Here is a 14,942-nt window from a genome sequence, read left to right as displayed (position 1 = left end):
AACCCGGAAATAAAATCCAAGCCCATCGCCAAACCCCTGTGGGTAAAAGTGCAGATCCGCACCTCTCGTGATTGACGCAATCTACTGAATTACTGTTCTAACTTCAGAATGTCTCACAGAATCCAATGCAGTGATTTATTTTATGATATCTATCTCTTCTAAAATGGGTATGTTCATATCCGTGCGGGGCGCTTCTATCGATTGTGACGACCATTATTGATTAGGAAGAGTGTGATGCGTGTTTTTACTACGCGATTTGACATCGTGTAGTAAAATCATTCTTTAAACCTGTCTATCAGTGCAAATGAGCAAAAATCTTATGGAATCAACCAATAAGATCGATCTTTATCACTTGGGGGTTGGTTTAGTGTATAAATCCGCATTTAAGTCGAAGAAAATAGAAATCGAAAAATACCCTTTTTAGCCTCACTTGGGACTTTAGTCCCAGCGGGCTAATGCGTTCACTTTTCGTCCGTCGTCGGAATCCAGTTATTTTGGGAAGTTTTGAAGACGCTTCAAGGTAATGTCTTGATATTTGGGTTACACATGTATCTACCCTAGACACATCTTCAGCCCAAAAACTGGCCCTGTCAGATTCAAAATGGCCGACTGGCAGCCATTGTTGTTCGCCAAAATCAGCACTTTTTACTCATTTTTGAACTTTTTGGGGGAAATTTTGAAGACGCTTTGATCAATTACCTTGATCTTTCGGATGATATGTGAATTCCCCCAGGGCCCATCAGCATAGCAAAAATTGGGTCGATCGGACTCAAGATGGCCGTCCTATGACCTTTTTAGTGCCCAAAAATGTTAATTTTGGCCCAAATTCTGAGTCCTGTAGCTTCCTACTGGTTTATCATTTCTCATTGCAATTTGTGATGGGTATTCTTTGGAAAGGGATGTTTTATAGCTAAGACAGGTATTTTTCATCAGCCAATTATGACGCAATTGGCGGCCATCTTGGTGTCAGCAGTACTCATTCGTAAGTGGGAAAAAGTTTTTCCACATTATATTGATACCTAAGCGTATTTTGTTACCACAATCGTTTAGAAAGTTGTAGCTCATAACGTGTACTATGATTGTGGTGAGTTTCAAGGTCATTGGTTTCTGTATACGGCCACCAGGGGGCGTTGAATAATGCAATATCTTAGTATTTCTATATTATATTCGTATCAATGCATATTTTGTAACCACAATCAATTGCAAAGTTGTAGCTCATGACATCATCTATGATTGTGGCAAGTTTTAAGGCCATTAGTTATTCTATATGGTCACCAGGGGGCGTTGAATAGTAGAATAACTTAGTATTTCCTTATTATATTGGTACCTAGGCATATTTTGTTACCACGATCAATTACAAAGTTATAGTTCGTGACATGTTTTATGATTGTGGTGAGTTTCAAGGTCATTGGGTTTTGAATATGGTCACCAGGGGCGTTGAATAGTAGAATAACTTAGTATTTCCATTATTAAAGTGGTAACAAGGCATATTTTGTTATTACAATCAATTACAAAATCGTAGCTGGTGACATGTTCTATGATCGTGGTGAGTTTCAAGGTCATTGGATTCTGTATATGGTCACCAGGCGGCGTTGAATATTGAAATTGTTAGATTGTTGAGCATTTGGAACCACTTCCCAAGTGGGCATGGTGTCCCTGGACCCCTAGTTACTTTATACAAATCAAAAATTTTGAATCACCTGGTTGTCAAGCAAGCAATTAATAATCAATAACCAAGGAAGCAATCAATAAAGACACCAAGCAAGCAATCCTCTATGCTCTAGTTAAATAAACCAAATGAAATTTCAGCCACCAAAGCAACATAAGATATCATGCACTGAAATAATCATAATGTCACGCAAATGAAAATAATCAAGTCCAATGCTTCCAGCATAATACAAAATAAATCAATTCAAGCAGACAAATGAAAATAAAAGAAAGAGTCTCTGTCTCTACACTAACGGAATAAAAGATTTGGTTTCTACCATCCACCGGATCTCCTCGACCAGGACAGAACAAAATACACATAAAGCAATACTAAACTATATAAATCAGACGCCACGTGCAATACACCGTCCAAGCGCAATAACGGACACACAATACAGAACACAAATCACCAAAATGTCCCTAATAAATGTCTATCACAGATATTTTGCCAAAGCGGCATTATTCCTGTTAATGCTATTTTGCCAATGATGCGTTCTGATTGGCTAATTGACGAGATTCCATGCACACTGAGGTGGGTGAGAAAATTTAAGGAAATTGTGGAGAACAGAGTTAGAGAAAATAGCAGCATAGAATGGGATTCGAACCTGGACCAGCAGATTGCTAGCCTAACGTCTTTCCACTAGACCACCGGGCTCAAAACTACCCGTAAGTTTTCACTACATATAGCCTCACCTTACACTAACCCTATCCCAAGGGGTTAAAACGGACCCTAAACCTCACCCTAACCCTAACCTCCTGGACCCTCTAGACCCTAACCCTATCGAAACTCTGACCCTAAACCCAATATAATGATTTTATTGTAATATTTTATTTCTATATCTTATTATATATAGCCATTGGCAAAATAGCGTTTACTAAAATAATGCCTCATTGGCAAAATATCCATTTCCTTAAATATAACAGTGTGACGATGTTTCATATTCAAAATATCAATGAAATTATTGAATTGTCATTATCGATTCAAAAATTTAGATTTCAAGGTTATCGGATAAAAGGTTCTGAGATAAAAACCGGGCCAAAAATCTACTTTCTAGTGAAGATATCATAAAATGAATCACTGCATTGGATTCCGTGAGACATTCTGAAGCTAGAACAGTGATTTGTAATTCAGTAAGTTGCATCAATCACGAGAGGTGCGGATCTGCACTTGTACCACCAATTCCCAAGTGGGCATGGTGTCCCTGGGTCCCTAGTTATCATAAAGATGACTGAATGATTTTTCTGTCATATTTAATCTGCTAATGAGGCTTTCATATAAGCTTGCACTCTTAAGCATCATGATAGATAGACTGGACATGTATCTTTCAATTGATTAAAGTAGAATGGTTTGTGTTAACAGTTATATTTTATTTTTCAGTCTGGAGGAACAACAGTACCACTGGAAAGCAGAACTGTTCGTTTCATTGATAATTTTAGCATTGGTACACGCGGTTCAGCATCTGCAGAGTATCCTTTTAAGCGATATGATATTACCATCAGATACGCTACCTGTATTTTATGACTAATGCCTAACCTGCCTAGGATTAAGTATAGGCCCTACTTGTCGAAGATTTTCCGAACCCAGCATGCGTCCAACACCACATCATGCAGTGGCACCACCATCAACTTCCTGCTCATGTGCAGGACATTTGATTATTTACGGTTTGAGTGTCTTTCAAAGAGACGGGTCCCGCTCACGTAATCGAGGCTTTTTCGCCACTGATGGGTTTTATAAATCCACCCGAGACCGGCCTGGTCCTCCGCCATCTTGGCATCCCGGACCATTTTCTCTTTGAGTTCAGTTTTGGTATTTTAAATTCCGAATGAATTCTTTGGAATTCCCGGGGTTTATATCTGGTAATTCTTGGAGGATAATGGACTATTAAATCAATGAAGATCTTTGTACCGGGTATGTGCGTGTGAATTCTGTTGCCATTCTGTATGATGCTTAAAGTCACATGGCAATGTACTATGGTTAGCATGAACAATTCAATGCATTCCGAAGTTGACTAGTTTAGGATAATACATATCTCCTCCAATGACGCCTCTTCAAAAATATTACCCCTTGGCAAAAAAGCTCCAGTTTCCTTGGGGAATTTATTTTCGAAAGCGTTGTCATCTTTTTCTGTGGAATAGTATTGTGTTAAGATTTTTCAAGTGTGTTATTTTTTTGTAATTCATAGTGAAATATACAATTTCATATTCAAAGAAAGGAGGAGTCTAGTTTGTCCACCAGAGATACAGCAAAGAAGGGTTTCAGTCACGGTGACAAGATTCGTACATAAGGGTTGTTTTTGTGAATCTGGAAACGAGCATGTCCTCCCATATTACTCATTAGAAGTTTCAAGAAAATTTGACATTCCTTGACCCTTACCTTTAGATATTTTCTTGATGAAGGTTATGCTGTTATATTCCTGCACAGGAATCGATCATTGACACCTTTTGCACGACATTTTACCCCTTCTTCATTCATGGATGTGATGAAATTTGATGAAAATAGAATAATAGGTAGGCCTAAAGTGATTTTTCTTAAGGCTTAATAATTAATTCTTGAATTAAACAATATTAGGAACACGGCATCCTGACATAGCATCATCGAAAAATATCTTAATATAGCATTTCAAAACTAAAACATTAAATGTACCTTTTAACTAAATGCAGGCCTATGTCAAAGAATATCTATATATATATATATATATATATATATATATATATATATATATATATATATATATATATATATATATATATATATATATATATATATATATATATTTGAGACATCAAGGATATAGTCAAAACTAGACACGAAAGTTGATTTGTTAGCTCTAAATTGCTATAATGTTATGAAACAAAATGAGAAAACCATTCTTGAAACTAAAACTCCATCTTTATTTGGACCCCGTAAAAAACTATCTCTCAATACAAATCTTGTTACTGAAATGATGAACACTACAAATGCTATCAAAATGAAAGCTTCATATTTGACACAACAAACACAGTCGTAAATATGCTGGTAGGCCTACTTATATCATATCAAAAATTGATGTTCATCAATTGCTCTCTCAACTGACACTTTAGACTGGAATCTGAGAAAGCTAATTTTCATACCTGTTATATAAACTACATGGAAACCATTGGCCATGGAAAAAATGGCCAAGGAAAATGATTTTTATCTCTGGCTAAGCCCAAGATGTTGTAATGGGTCCAAAAATTGAATTTTTGTTAACAAATGAGGTTATAACTTTGACATGAAGTCATGCAATCTACTATGTTTATGTGCAAAATGTAGCTTCATCATGCGGCTAAAATCTTTGGAAATGTAATTTTGAATATCGCGTTCATTTAAGAGAAATCGACGAATTTGTGGCGATTTTTAAAGAATTTTCGAGGAGCATTTTGTTTCATAAAACGGCTAGAAGGCCGATGTACAACGTTACATTGAAGTAAAATAACTGCTCCCTGCGGTTGGCTGAGCTCCCGCTGTCAATCAATGTGAGGGCATATTCGATTGACGCAGACAAACCGGTGTTTAAATCTTCTCATCTATTAATCTGCTCGGTTCTAGTTTCTCATTTCCCAGTCATGGGAGAGTCTCATATGTTTATTTTTAATTTGATAGCCGTAGTATCGATTCCGTCTCCCCATATCTATTTCATTATGCAAATAGCCGAAGATTCAATCGATACGCTACTTCACGGAAGATTATGCGCGCACAATGGAATAGGCCCAAACCTCGTGTATTGCCGCGATGATTAGATTTCGATGATGTTGTTCACCGAAATCAGCAGATTTTACACATGAAGTGTTCAAGGAAAACCTCACAGATGCATCGATCAGATGGCGCCTACGTATTACATTAGATAACATTCTGCGCCCGAGATATTAAGATCCAGGATCTCTTGTTAATAATTCCACGATAGGATTGCTTTAAGTAGCTTACATCTTCACTCAGACAAATCCTTGTTACGCGCGACCTGCACCGTGGCGCGCGTACTCTACAACTGATACAAACACGCAGTGAACACGAGAGTATAAGGCGATATTGCCTACGCGACTGTACACAACTGTTTTCAACGTGAACACTCCACTGGGCCCCAGTTAACAATCTAATACAAATAATCAGGCTCCAAAACGGATCGCTAATGCGAACGTTAATAAAATGACTTCAATAAATGATGATAAAGCAAGTATGCCAGTCATGCAAATATCAGACTCATCTCTAAAAATTCGATGCTTTCTGTGAATCAGCCGTGTGGCGAACACAATAAATCGTTATATCATACACCTTGAATATCAGTATTCGCGCTAGAAATGATGAATGTCGGGTCAACACAAATTTTATAGAACCAAGATTTTGAGGGGTTTCGTCTTTGAAAGCCCATAACTACCGAACCAAGCGTCGCACCATAAACAAAAAAACCAATTACAAAATATGTTTTTGCTTAATCCGTTCAATTCGCCCATTAGTAGTGAAATTACGGGCTAATGAAATTGCGTTTGAGTGTGCTAAAAATAGCTTCGAGCAGAAATTGCGTTTGAGTGTGCTTAAAATAGCTTCGAGCGTAGTGTATTAAGCATACAAATGATTATTGATCGGCCAGACCGTTGACACAATTAAACCACTATTTACAGTCATAGACCTGTATCACCTACCCAATCACCAAATCTCATAATTCCCCAAAATTTCTTAAAACTTCAATATCAAATTTGCAATTCCACATTAGCTTGTCCCAAAAATTCTACATTTTTTTCGCAGGCGTCAAATAATTTATTAGGGTTTCTGCTGCTTTCGCAGAAACCCTCTTGTAATTCTGTTGATTATTATTATTATAAATTTTCCACTTTCCAGCCAAAATTTTTTCATAAAATGTAACTCCTCTCAGATTCGACCACTAAAAGCTTATAAACGTAATTTTCATTTCTGTCAGAAATATAACTCAGCGCCTGACCATTTCGAATTTGTGTATAGTAATTTATTATGAATTAATCCCGTGTAATTACCGGGTCTAAACAGTGACAAGAATAACGCAAAGCATTGTCATCCATTGATAAAAGTACATCCCGAAAAGCCTACAAATTACCGAGCGTCAAATTCAACCGTAAATCGCGGATTCAGACCTACAATTAGTCCGGATCCGTCATTTACTGCGGACAATATACAGCCAACATGGCGGATGGTTGAAATCATTTTCAGCTTAAATTTATCGAGATACGCGCTTTTCACTGCATATAGTACTGGCTTTCCCCAGTGACCCACATCGCTGTAGTATGTACAACATACTGACTGTATGTATGCAGCACACATTACTATTACACGGCCGGGATGGCGCAGGCAGGGCTTGGATTCACGAACAAGTTAACGGTTTCAGGACGCTTTTATGGTCCAGTACTGGATAAAAATATCTCTACCCACAGAAATATCTGCGATGTCTATATCAGTCATTCCCCTCCGCGTAGTTTTTACAGAGGGAATGACTTAATGACGATGAATGCTCGCTGCTCCGGACGTTGAAATATGCTGTACTCTATAGTCACAAATTCCTTCATTCTAAGGCATCAGGTCTAAATTAAATGGAATAATTTCGACTGTATTAATAACAGCTTCCTAAACATCAGACGTTTGATAGGAATCTGATGTATTTGAGTCACTATTTTGCACTTTTATCGCTGTTAGTATCACCCATTTCTATACACTACACCACTTTGTTGGGAAGGAATCAGCGCGGCCGATCAAAAGTCTCATTTTAACACTAATCGAAGAATTAAGAATTAATTTCTTGACCACTAAATCAATAAATAGGGTATAATTGATGATAAAAAATACTTTTAGCCATATCTCAAAAACCTCTTCATGACCCCTTTAACTCTTTCCGTGTTAAATATATTATTGATTAATGGTATTCAGCTGTGATGAATTAGTTTCATTGTTTAAGAACAATTTTGTAGTATTTTTTTCAAAGCCTTATTGCAGTCGTGCTAATGGAAATAGCATAATGATAGTTATAATTTTCTTGGAGCTTATGACCTCAGCTACCGGAATATTATTTTCAAAAATTCAATTTGGGGTCTTGGGGTCTATGAGGGGTCAAGTAGACCCCTCAAAACAGTAAAATTTTGCAGTATATATTTACTATGTAATACTTCTAAAAGAAATTAGAGATATATATTCAAGTATATAAACGTTTGTTATCCATGATTGCTTCAAATAACTGCAGATGCTCGTAAATGTATGCGAGTCTATATAACGCTGTAGCCGCGTATTGTATACATTCATATATGTATGCACTAAGCGCCTAGTTACTAACGCAGTTAGTATGTATGTCAGTGCATCTAACCATTCAAAACACGTGTAGTGACATTGAAATTCATGGAAGCTCAGCTAGTAGTAACCGCCTACATGTGGGTGATTGGCTAAGATGCTTCGAATAGCTTTAACGACTAACCAATCAGCAACGAAGTCACCTGATTGACATCGGCGAATATTTTCGCCAACAGCGTTCTAAGATAACCAATTTCACATCAATTCTCGGCGAACCTGTTCGCCGACAACATCGAAAGAGTTAATGAACTATGATCCCTAAAATGAGTCAATTGATTAATTCTAATAGTAAATCAATTTACGTTGGCTGCATTTCCTGAAGATTTCTGGCTCAAATCAACGTAGGCCTAATATGGACAGAAATGATAGGGATTTTCATATGGAATTTTACTTCCGCGTTCCCGTTGACAACTCGGATCGATGACAACGACAGCAGAGTTTATGTAATTTAAGGTGAGAATCCACTAACCAGGGAATGTTAGACATGATTGGTCTAACTGCAGTTAAGGTTACCTTTCCACTGGGTGGTGCTATGATATGAGTACATATGGTAGTAAATGAGTACTCGGCAAAGCAATGATCATTGTTGGCTACCTACGTGCCTAATGTCTAGCTTTTTGGAGGATACGCCTAGAATAGATTTAGGCCCTTCATGTAGTGTGTAGAGCCAGTAGAAAGCCTTAGTAGTTAGTAAGGTATGGTTTACACTTATGTATACGACTATTTATTTCGATTACTTTCTTTCCAGCTATTAATCGTGGAATGAACTGGTCACTACGGTCTTCAATTCCTTTGCCGATTCTTGCAGCTGGTGGGAATAAATTTAAACCATAGTGTGCAAGTGTACGTTTCAAATAACGCGTCTCAGATGTTGTAAGTACTTGACGTTTTGTGTAATTGTTTTTTTCTAATGTCATGTTTAAAATATTTGGATTAGTAATCAGTCATGCTAGTGTACATGCACAATTGGATTCATTGTTATTATGGGATGATAATTCCAAGCATCAAGAGTCCTACGATATACCCCTGATATGAAGCTTTTAAAAGTTTATCAGAGACTTGTTTTGGAGTAAACCGAATAGCCCTTAAAATACCAATTCCACACGGCTTAACGGTCGGTGTCTATGCTCTGCGAGACAGTAGTAATAGACGTTTAACGACAAACGCACAATTTAAATTGGTCTCCTAAGATATCTATTATACTTTCTTTCACTCCTCTATTATATTACATTACTGAGTAATTCTTACATTAGATTGCTTAATTACAGGCGGAAAGAGGTCAGATGGCATAAAAAATCGACTGTGGCTGACTAATTGACGCGCGCAGTTAAAGTGTTGAGGTTTCAAAAGATGTCTCCAAAATGCTTGTATCATCAGGGGTAGACAAATTATCCGAAGATAAATGAAAACTCCTCCTTGTTGATCGTCAGTTGATTTTGCTGTAATTATTTTGTCTGGATAAATTGACACATAATTCATTTTTAAATCTGTGTTCTGGGGATTTCTTTCAATAAAATAAGAATTTATTTTACTTATTTTTGATTAATGTATTCAGGAGTGAATTTGAATTGATCTCATAACCAGAGAAAACATTCTTCAAAATTTTAGAAAATCCTAGACTCATTATCAAATTCTGTGAAGTCATTTAAGGTTTTTTGCCTATAAGTCCTATAATGCCGAGTATGACAGAGTTTACACACTGAAAAACGTCGGGCTGTGTAAGTGTAATTTTGATAAGTCAGCAATATAATGATGGCCCTGCCCCGTTCGCTCCATCTGAGACATAAACAAGTTGGACCGTATTGCTTCGATGCTTTGACAAATGGACTCCTAATCTCCACATATCCAGCATAATGTTGACCCAGGTTGCGCTTCTTGGCAATAGTCATATGTTATGGGCTAGAATTATTTTGATGAAATCTTCGTACGCTTCCCAGTTCGACATATGAACCAATTAGGCAGAAAACGGATTTATACAAAAAATCATATACAAAAAGTCACCTCATGCACATACATTACGTTGAGGATATAGATACATAAACTTAGGCGAGAATATTCGCGGGAAAACACTCAAGATGAAATGCATTAAGCAAACATTTTAAATTTAACTATTTGGCATCAATAAATTTCATTCTTACATTTCACATGATTATACTCAAATTCATTTGTTGTGTTTTTATTGTTTGTGGAATAGCTACAGAATTCTGGTTTTTAGCAGAGGATGCTCGCTTTCCTGGGATCAAGAACGTGCAAAATTGCCCTTTTTGTAATTTAAGAACAACCTTTCAAAATCCTGGCTACGGGCTCGCAAGTCAACGATATCATTGCACAATGCTGAATAAATGAATTGCTAGAATTTTTGCTCACAATTTTCATTAACTCAAATGATAACTTTCCATGCTGGTCCCATGAAATTTCCAATCTGTTTCATTCTGTGTGTATAGTTGTCTTATGTATGCAAAATTGATTATCCTTACTCTCTTTTCTAGTGGATGAGATTCAAGTTCCAGCATTGAGTAAAATTCTCGAAAGATATCAAAGAGCCAAAGCAGAAAACAGACTTTTATTGATAGGTTTTCAAACCATAGGTAAGGAAATAACCTTAAGTAAGTGAACCTGATACTTTGAATTTCTAAAAAATTGATAATAGTGCGATTATTTTCAACAAAATTAACTGGTTCTTTCAAATTCTAATTTAGTTGTTCATTCGTGTCTGCAATCAAAGCTTGTTTAAAAACTAAAACATTGTGCTAGTCTAATAATTTAGGTTAACAGAGATAATTGAGGTAGCTTGATTATTCGGTTAATCAAAAAGTGCTGAAATTTTTATCATCTGCAGGAACGATTATCCACACCATTATTCTCTTTTGCCAATTTATTTTCCCAGCCGAATCTTTTGTGTGCTGGGAAATAGGCATCATCTACCTGCGTCATCAACAAATGTTTAATAGTTGTGTTCCACTGTAGGGTGTCTCGAGGGAGTGTAGTGTCGCAGGAAATATCTTGACCCGATTATGCATGATTCCTACATTGAACTATGAAATGAATCAGTTTTGATGATATAGCAATGACTTCTACTTCCTGAAATGATCAATTCAATGATCCCTTATGTATTTAGGCCACTTGGGACTCAAGTCCCAGCCGGCTAGTGCGTTCACTTTTCGTCCATCTGTCCATCCGTTAACGGGATCCAATTATTTTGGGCAGTTCTGAAGAAAGTTCAATGGATTGTCTTTACATGTATCTACACTAGATACATCTTCTGCCAGAAAACTGGCTTGATCAGAATCAAGATGACTGTCTGGCAGCCATTGTTGTTCGCCAAAATAAGCGCTTTTTACAGATTTGTGAAGTTTTCAAGAAAAGAAATTTTGAAAAGGCTTTGATCAAATATCTGGGTCTTTCACATATGCGGGGTTGAATATCTTCCATCCAAAGATGGATTTCCAACCTTTTAACTTTATCTCCATCATTCATGAGAACATTGTACAAATTCGCTAAATATTGGGGAGGGGTTTGTTATATAGCGTGACATCCCAACATTACTCGTAATGTCTGTCCTGGCCAGCTATGATTTGTTGTATTATCTTAATTGAGTACCATATGCAGGCAAGTTTTCAAAGTAAAGCAAAGTTGTCCTTTTTGTTAGCTTTGTGTCAGTGAATACTCATAGCAGCTATTTAAATCTGTTTGTGCATAGGCTTTTTATTTCAAACATCCTACACACATCTATATCGATTTACAGGAGAATACCTACATCTTCTGCGAGTATGCGCTACTGAATTGAAGTCAGTTGGAAAATTGGCTATGCTCTACCTTGCTGCTGCTGTCTCAGATTTCTATATTCCTAAAGAAGACTTGGTGGGTATTTTGCTTTTTAACTCATCCATTCCAGATTTGGTATATCAAGGTCCCCTCCCCAACAAAAGGTGTCATAAAGCCCCTTCAGAATGGAAAATTTTACTGGATGCACGCTTCTACAAAAGCAAATGAAGGCCTGACTGCTTTTTGTTTTACCTAAGATTTCAAAACGGCTTAGATTTCAATACATAGCTTTGCACGGTGAGGGAGTTAAGAGACAGTTCTTACATCAGTAAATAGTTAGGCATCTGCGAATGTGCTTTTCCCCAACATTTTGCAGCGAGCTACGCGACCTGTCTGGTGAGGGTCAATGACTGGCTTGCGTGACGGATCATTTGTTTCTTCTTAGAAGTCCCTTTGCAATCTAATGTGGAACTCAAAACTAGAAACCTGTTCTGTTTGAAGAGTGACTTGTACATATGCTATTCATTTGTTAAGGACTTCACAAACAGTTTAAAAACATTTTGCCATTTCCCTAATGGCTAAAGTAGGAGTTAGGCTGATCAGACTTGTCCAGGCCCCTATATAATCATCATACTGGTTGATAGCCTGCAGCTTATGATATTCTCTTGGAACAATCTTGTTCTGCCCCGCCACTATTGGTATGGATAGGAGAAATACGAGTGACAGGTGCATAAGAATAATGATTATAAATATAGCTGCAAATGAGCAATAACAGGTTTTTTGCACATCCTTGTTCGTATTCTTGATCTTGTCTGGATACTGTGTCGACCAAGGTCGTGTGTACGCTGATGCAGCCGAACCATGCCATGAAAATGAAGGGAATTTAAAATCCTGTTCAACCGTCAACATGGTTTTATAAAGGGATGGTCGACAACAGTCAATTTGGCCTACTATGAAACCATGGATGACTAGACCAGATCGTTATTTGACTCTGGATAATCGACTGTTAGGCCTATTAGTAAGACCCTGACATGGGGATGCTGGTGGAATGACGAAGCAATCTATGATCCATGTAGGGCCGGCGTGAATTTCATCGGCGGCTACAAGCGGTCAATATAAAAATGGGTAAACATATAATTTCAATATTCAAATGTTTTAGAAAATATGTTCGATATTAGGGGTATGCAGGTTTCATGAGATTAGCAATTTATAATAGCATAGCTGTCATATACGGCTCCGTGTCCTCTGATGGCATGTGTATTAGGTGACAATTCATTTCAATTCTTTATAGATAGATAGATATTCATTTTTCGTAAACCGTACATACAATATAATTGATAATCGATAGTATTATTTTTTTTTTTTTTCATAAATACATGATGTAGTTTCCGAGGGATACAGTGCGAGCCGAAAGGCTGTACTTGAAAAATTTAGGCACTGAAACCCTGTGCATAGTGCATTATTGGTGCAATTGTTATTGATCCTTATTACATATAAAATTCCCAAATTCAATAAAGTAAAAAATTTTAGAATAAAAATATACAATATACAAATCGCACATATAATTCATACAGAATAACGTAATCAAGTTATTTTAAATGACATTGTCTACTTCAACCCAGACTCAAGAGGACATCGAGCGTGAGTGACATCTCTTCAACCATATATGTGTCGATGACTGAATGAGGTTAGTCATCCCTCACGTTTGAATGCAATTGGGGAATTTTTATGGCCTTGCGGTATCGTATACACAAGCATTAGCATCCTTGCAGTATCTTCCCTGAATAGAGCTAATGAATGCTATCTATACGCTAGAGCCTGGAAGACTATATTCTGCTAGCATTACAATATTCCTTGATGGATTTATTTGAAACTTATGTGAGGTGTACCAAATGCATATACCTTGGAGGTACCGTATTTCCGACGATTAAGCCGACTCGGCCAATAAGCCGAGAGCAGTTTTTTAGCCTAAAATACATGGATTTCTTAATGCATCGCCAATAAGCCGAGGCCCTTCATCAGGAGATTTTGATTCACTGATTTGTCAATTAGTTTGTCTTAATCGTATGAGGCTGACAATACGTGCCTGCCGATGTGTGAGAGTGCTGTCATCGCCGATCATCGCGACTATCATCGACGAGTCACTGCTATATATATAGACTCGCTCAGGTGATTTCTAACACACACTGCCATATTGTAACCTACAATCGCAAACAGCCGGCTGACTGCTGGCGCGCGTATATACAAATGTATTATATTAGCGCTGCAGTATAAGATTGCCGCTGTGAGGTGATGAAAGAAACAAAGTAACAAAATAGTTCTAAACAGATTATTGGTAGTAAATAATTACCTCAAACAAATATGGAACACTCCTATTGATCTTCAGGAGCATTTAAGTGAGATACCCACCAGGGGGTGTTGTACTTTCTGACATCGAAAAGTTACTGTGTGAGGAAAATTTGTCTTTGAGGAAAGTGGTTCACGACAGCTCGGCGGTTAAATAAGTCAATGGCACGCCGTATTTGCGATTAACCGTTTGGGCTCTACGGACTCGAAAATGCGACTCCAAATTTTTTTAATGAGATTCTTGCCCCTAGCTCCTTAACCGTTGGAGATGATAAGTGGTTGCAACGTGTGGTCAGTAGTGCTTTACAAGACACTTGTATTGATGTATTTTTTAAGTAGGTAACTCATATGGTTCTCCACCTATAAGACACTGGAAAACGCATTTTCATCTGTATTGACTAAGGGTTTCAATGGATTTCTCTGAAAATTGATACACATGCACCGGCTACTAAATACAACGAACTCCCTCACATAAGTAGTTCCTATTTTAACCACTAAGGGGCGTAAATTTTGAAAACTCATTTCAGCATCTGTTTTTTGACATGTAATGCGATCGGTTTATTATGCAAATCACAAAACTTGGTATAAGTACATAGACATGAGTGTAACATGCTAACCTGCATGATAAGTTCATACAACTGCCACCAGGGGACTGTGAAAACAACGATTTTTGCTCCTAGGTCCTTAACTGTTGGCGATAAAATTATTAAATTAATCGAGACTTACCTGTAAGTTGAAGTTTGATTGAGATTCTATCGAATCGTCAATCAGAAACGGAGAGATAACTTGAGAAGCACATCCG

General features: G+C 37.3%; 1 protein-coding gene across 2 annotated transcripts in view; it reads left to right on the top strand.

Annotated features, from left to right (window-relative positions):
* The window catches only part of LOC141906752 (phosphopantothenate--cysteine ligase-like), a 39,404-nt gene that overhangs the window by 4,490 nt on the left and 19,972 nt on the right, over nt 1-14,942 (top strand). For both annotated transcript variants that reach the window (XM_074796077.1, XM_074796078.1), the window contains 4 exons: nt 3,086-3,174; nt 4,088-4,215; nt 10,519-10,617; nt 11,775-11,890. In XM_074796077.1, the coding sequence (XP_074652178.1) occupies nt 3,086-3,174; nt 4,088-4,215; nt 10,519-10,617; nt 11,775-11,890 (432 nt within the window). The remainder of the gene's footprint in view (nt 1-3,085; nt 3,175-4,087; nt 4,216-10,518; nt 10,618-11,774; nt 11,891-14,942) is intronic.

This window comes from Tubulanus polymorphus, chromosome 6, assembly GCF_964204645.1.
Source record: "Tubulanus polymorphus chromosome 6, tnTubPoly1.2, whole genome shotgun sequence".
Classification (NCBI taxonomy): Eukaryota; Metazoa; Nemertea; class Palaeonemertea; order Tubulaniformes; family Tubulanidae; genus Tubulanus; species Tubulanus polymorphus.
The sequence above is the reverse complement of the archived record's forward strand: the minus strand, read 5'-3'. Positions and strand labels throughout refer to the sequence as shown.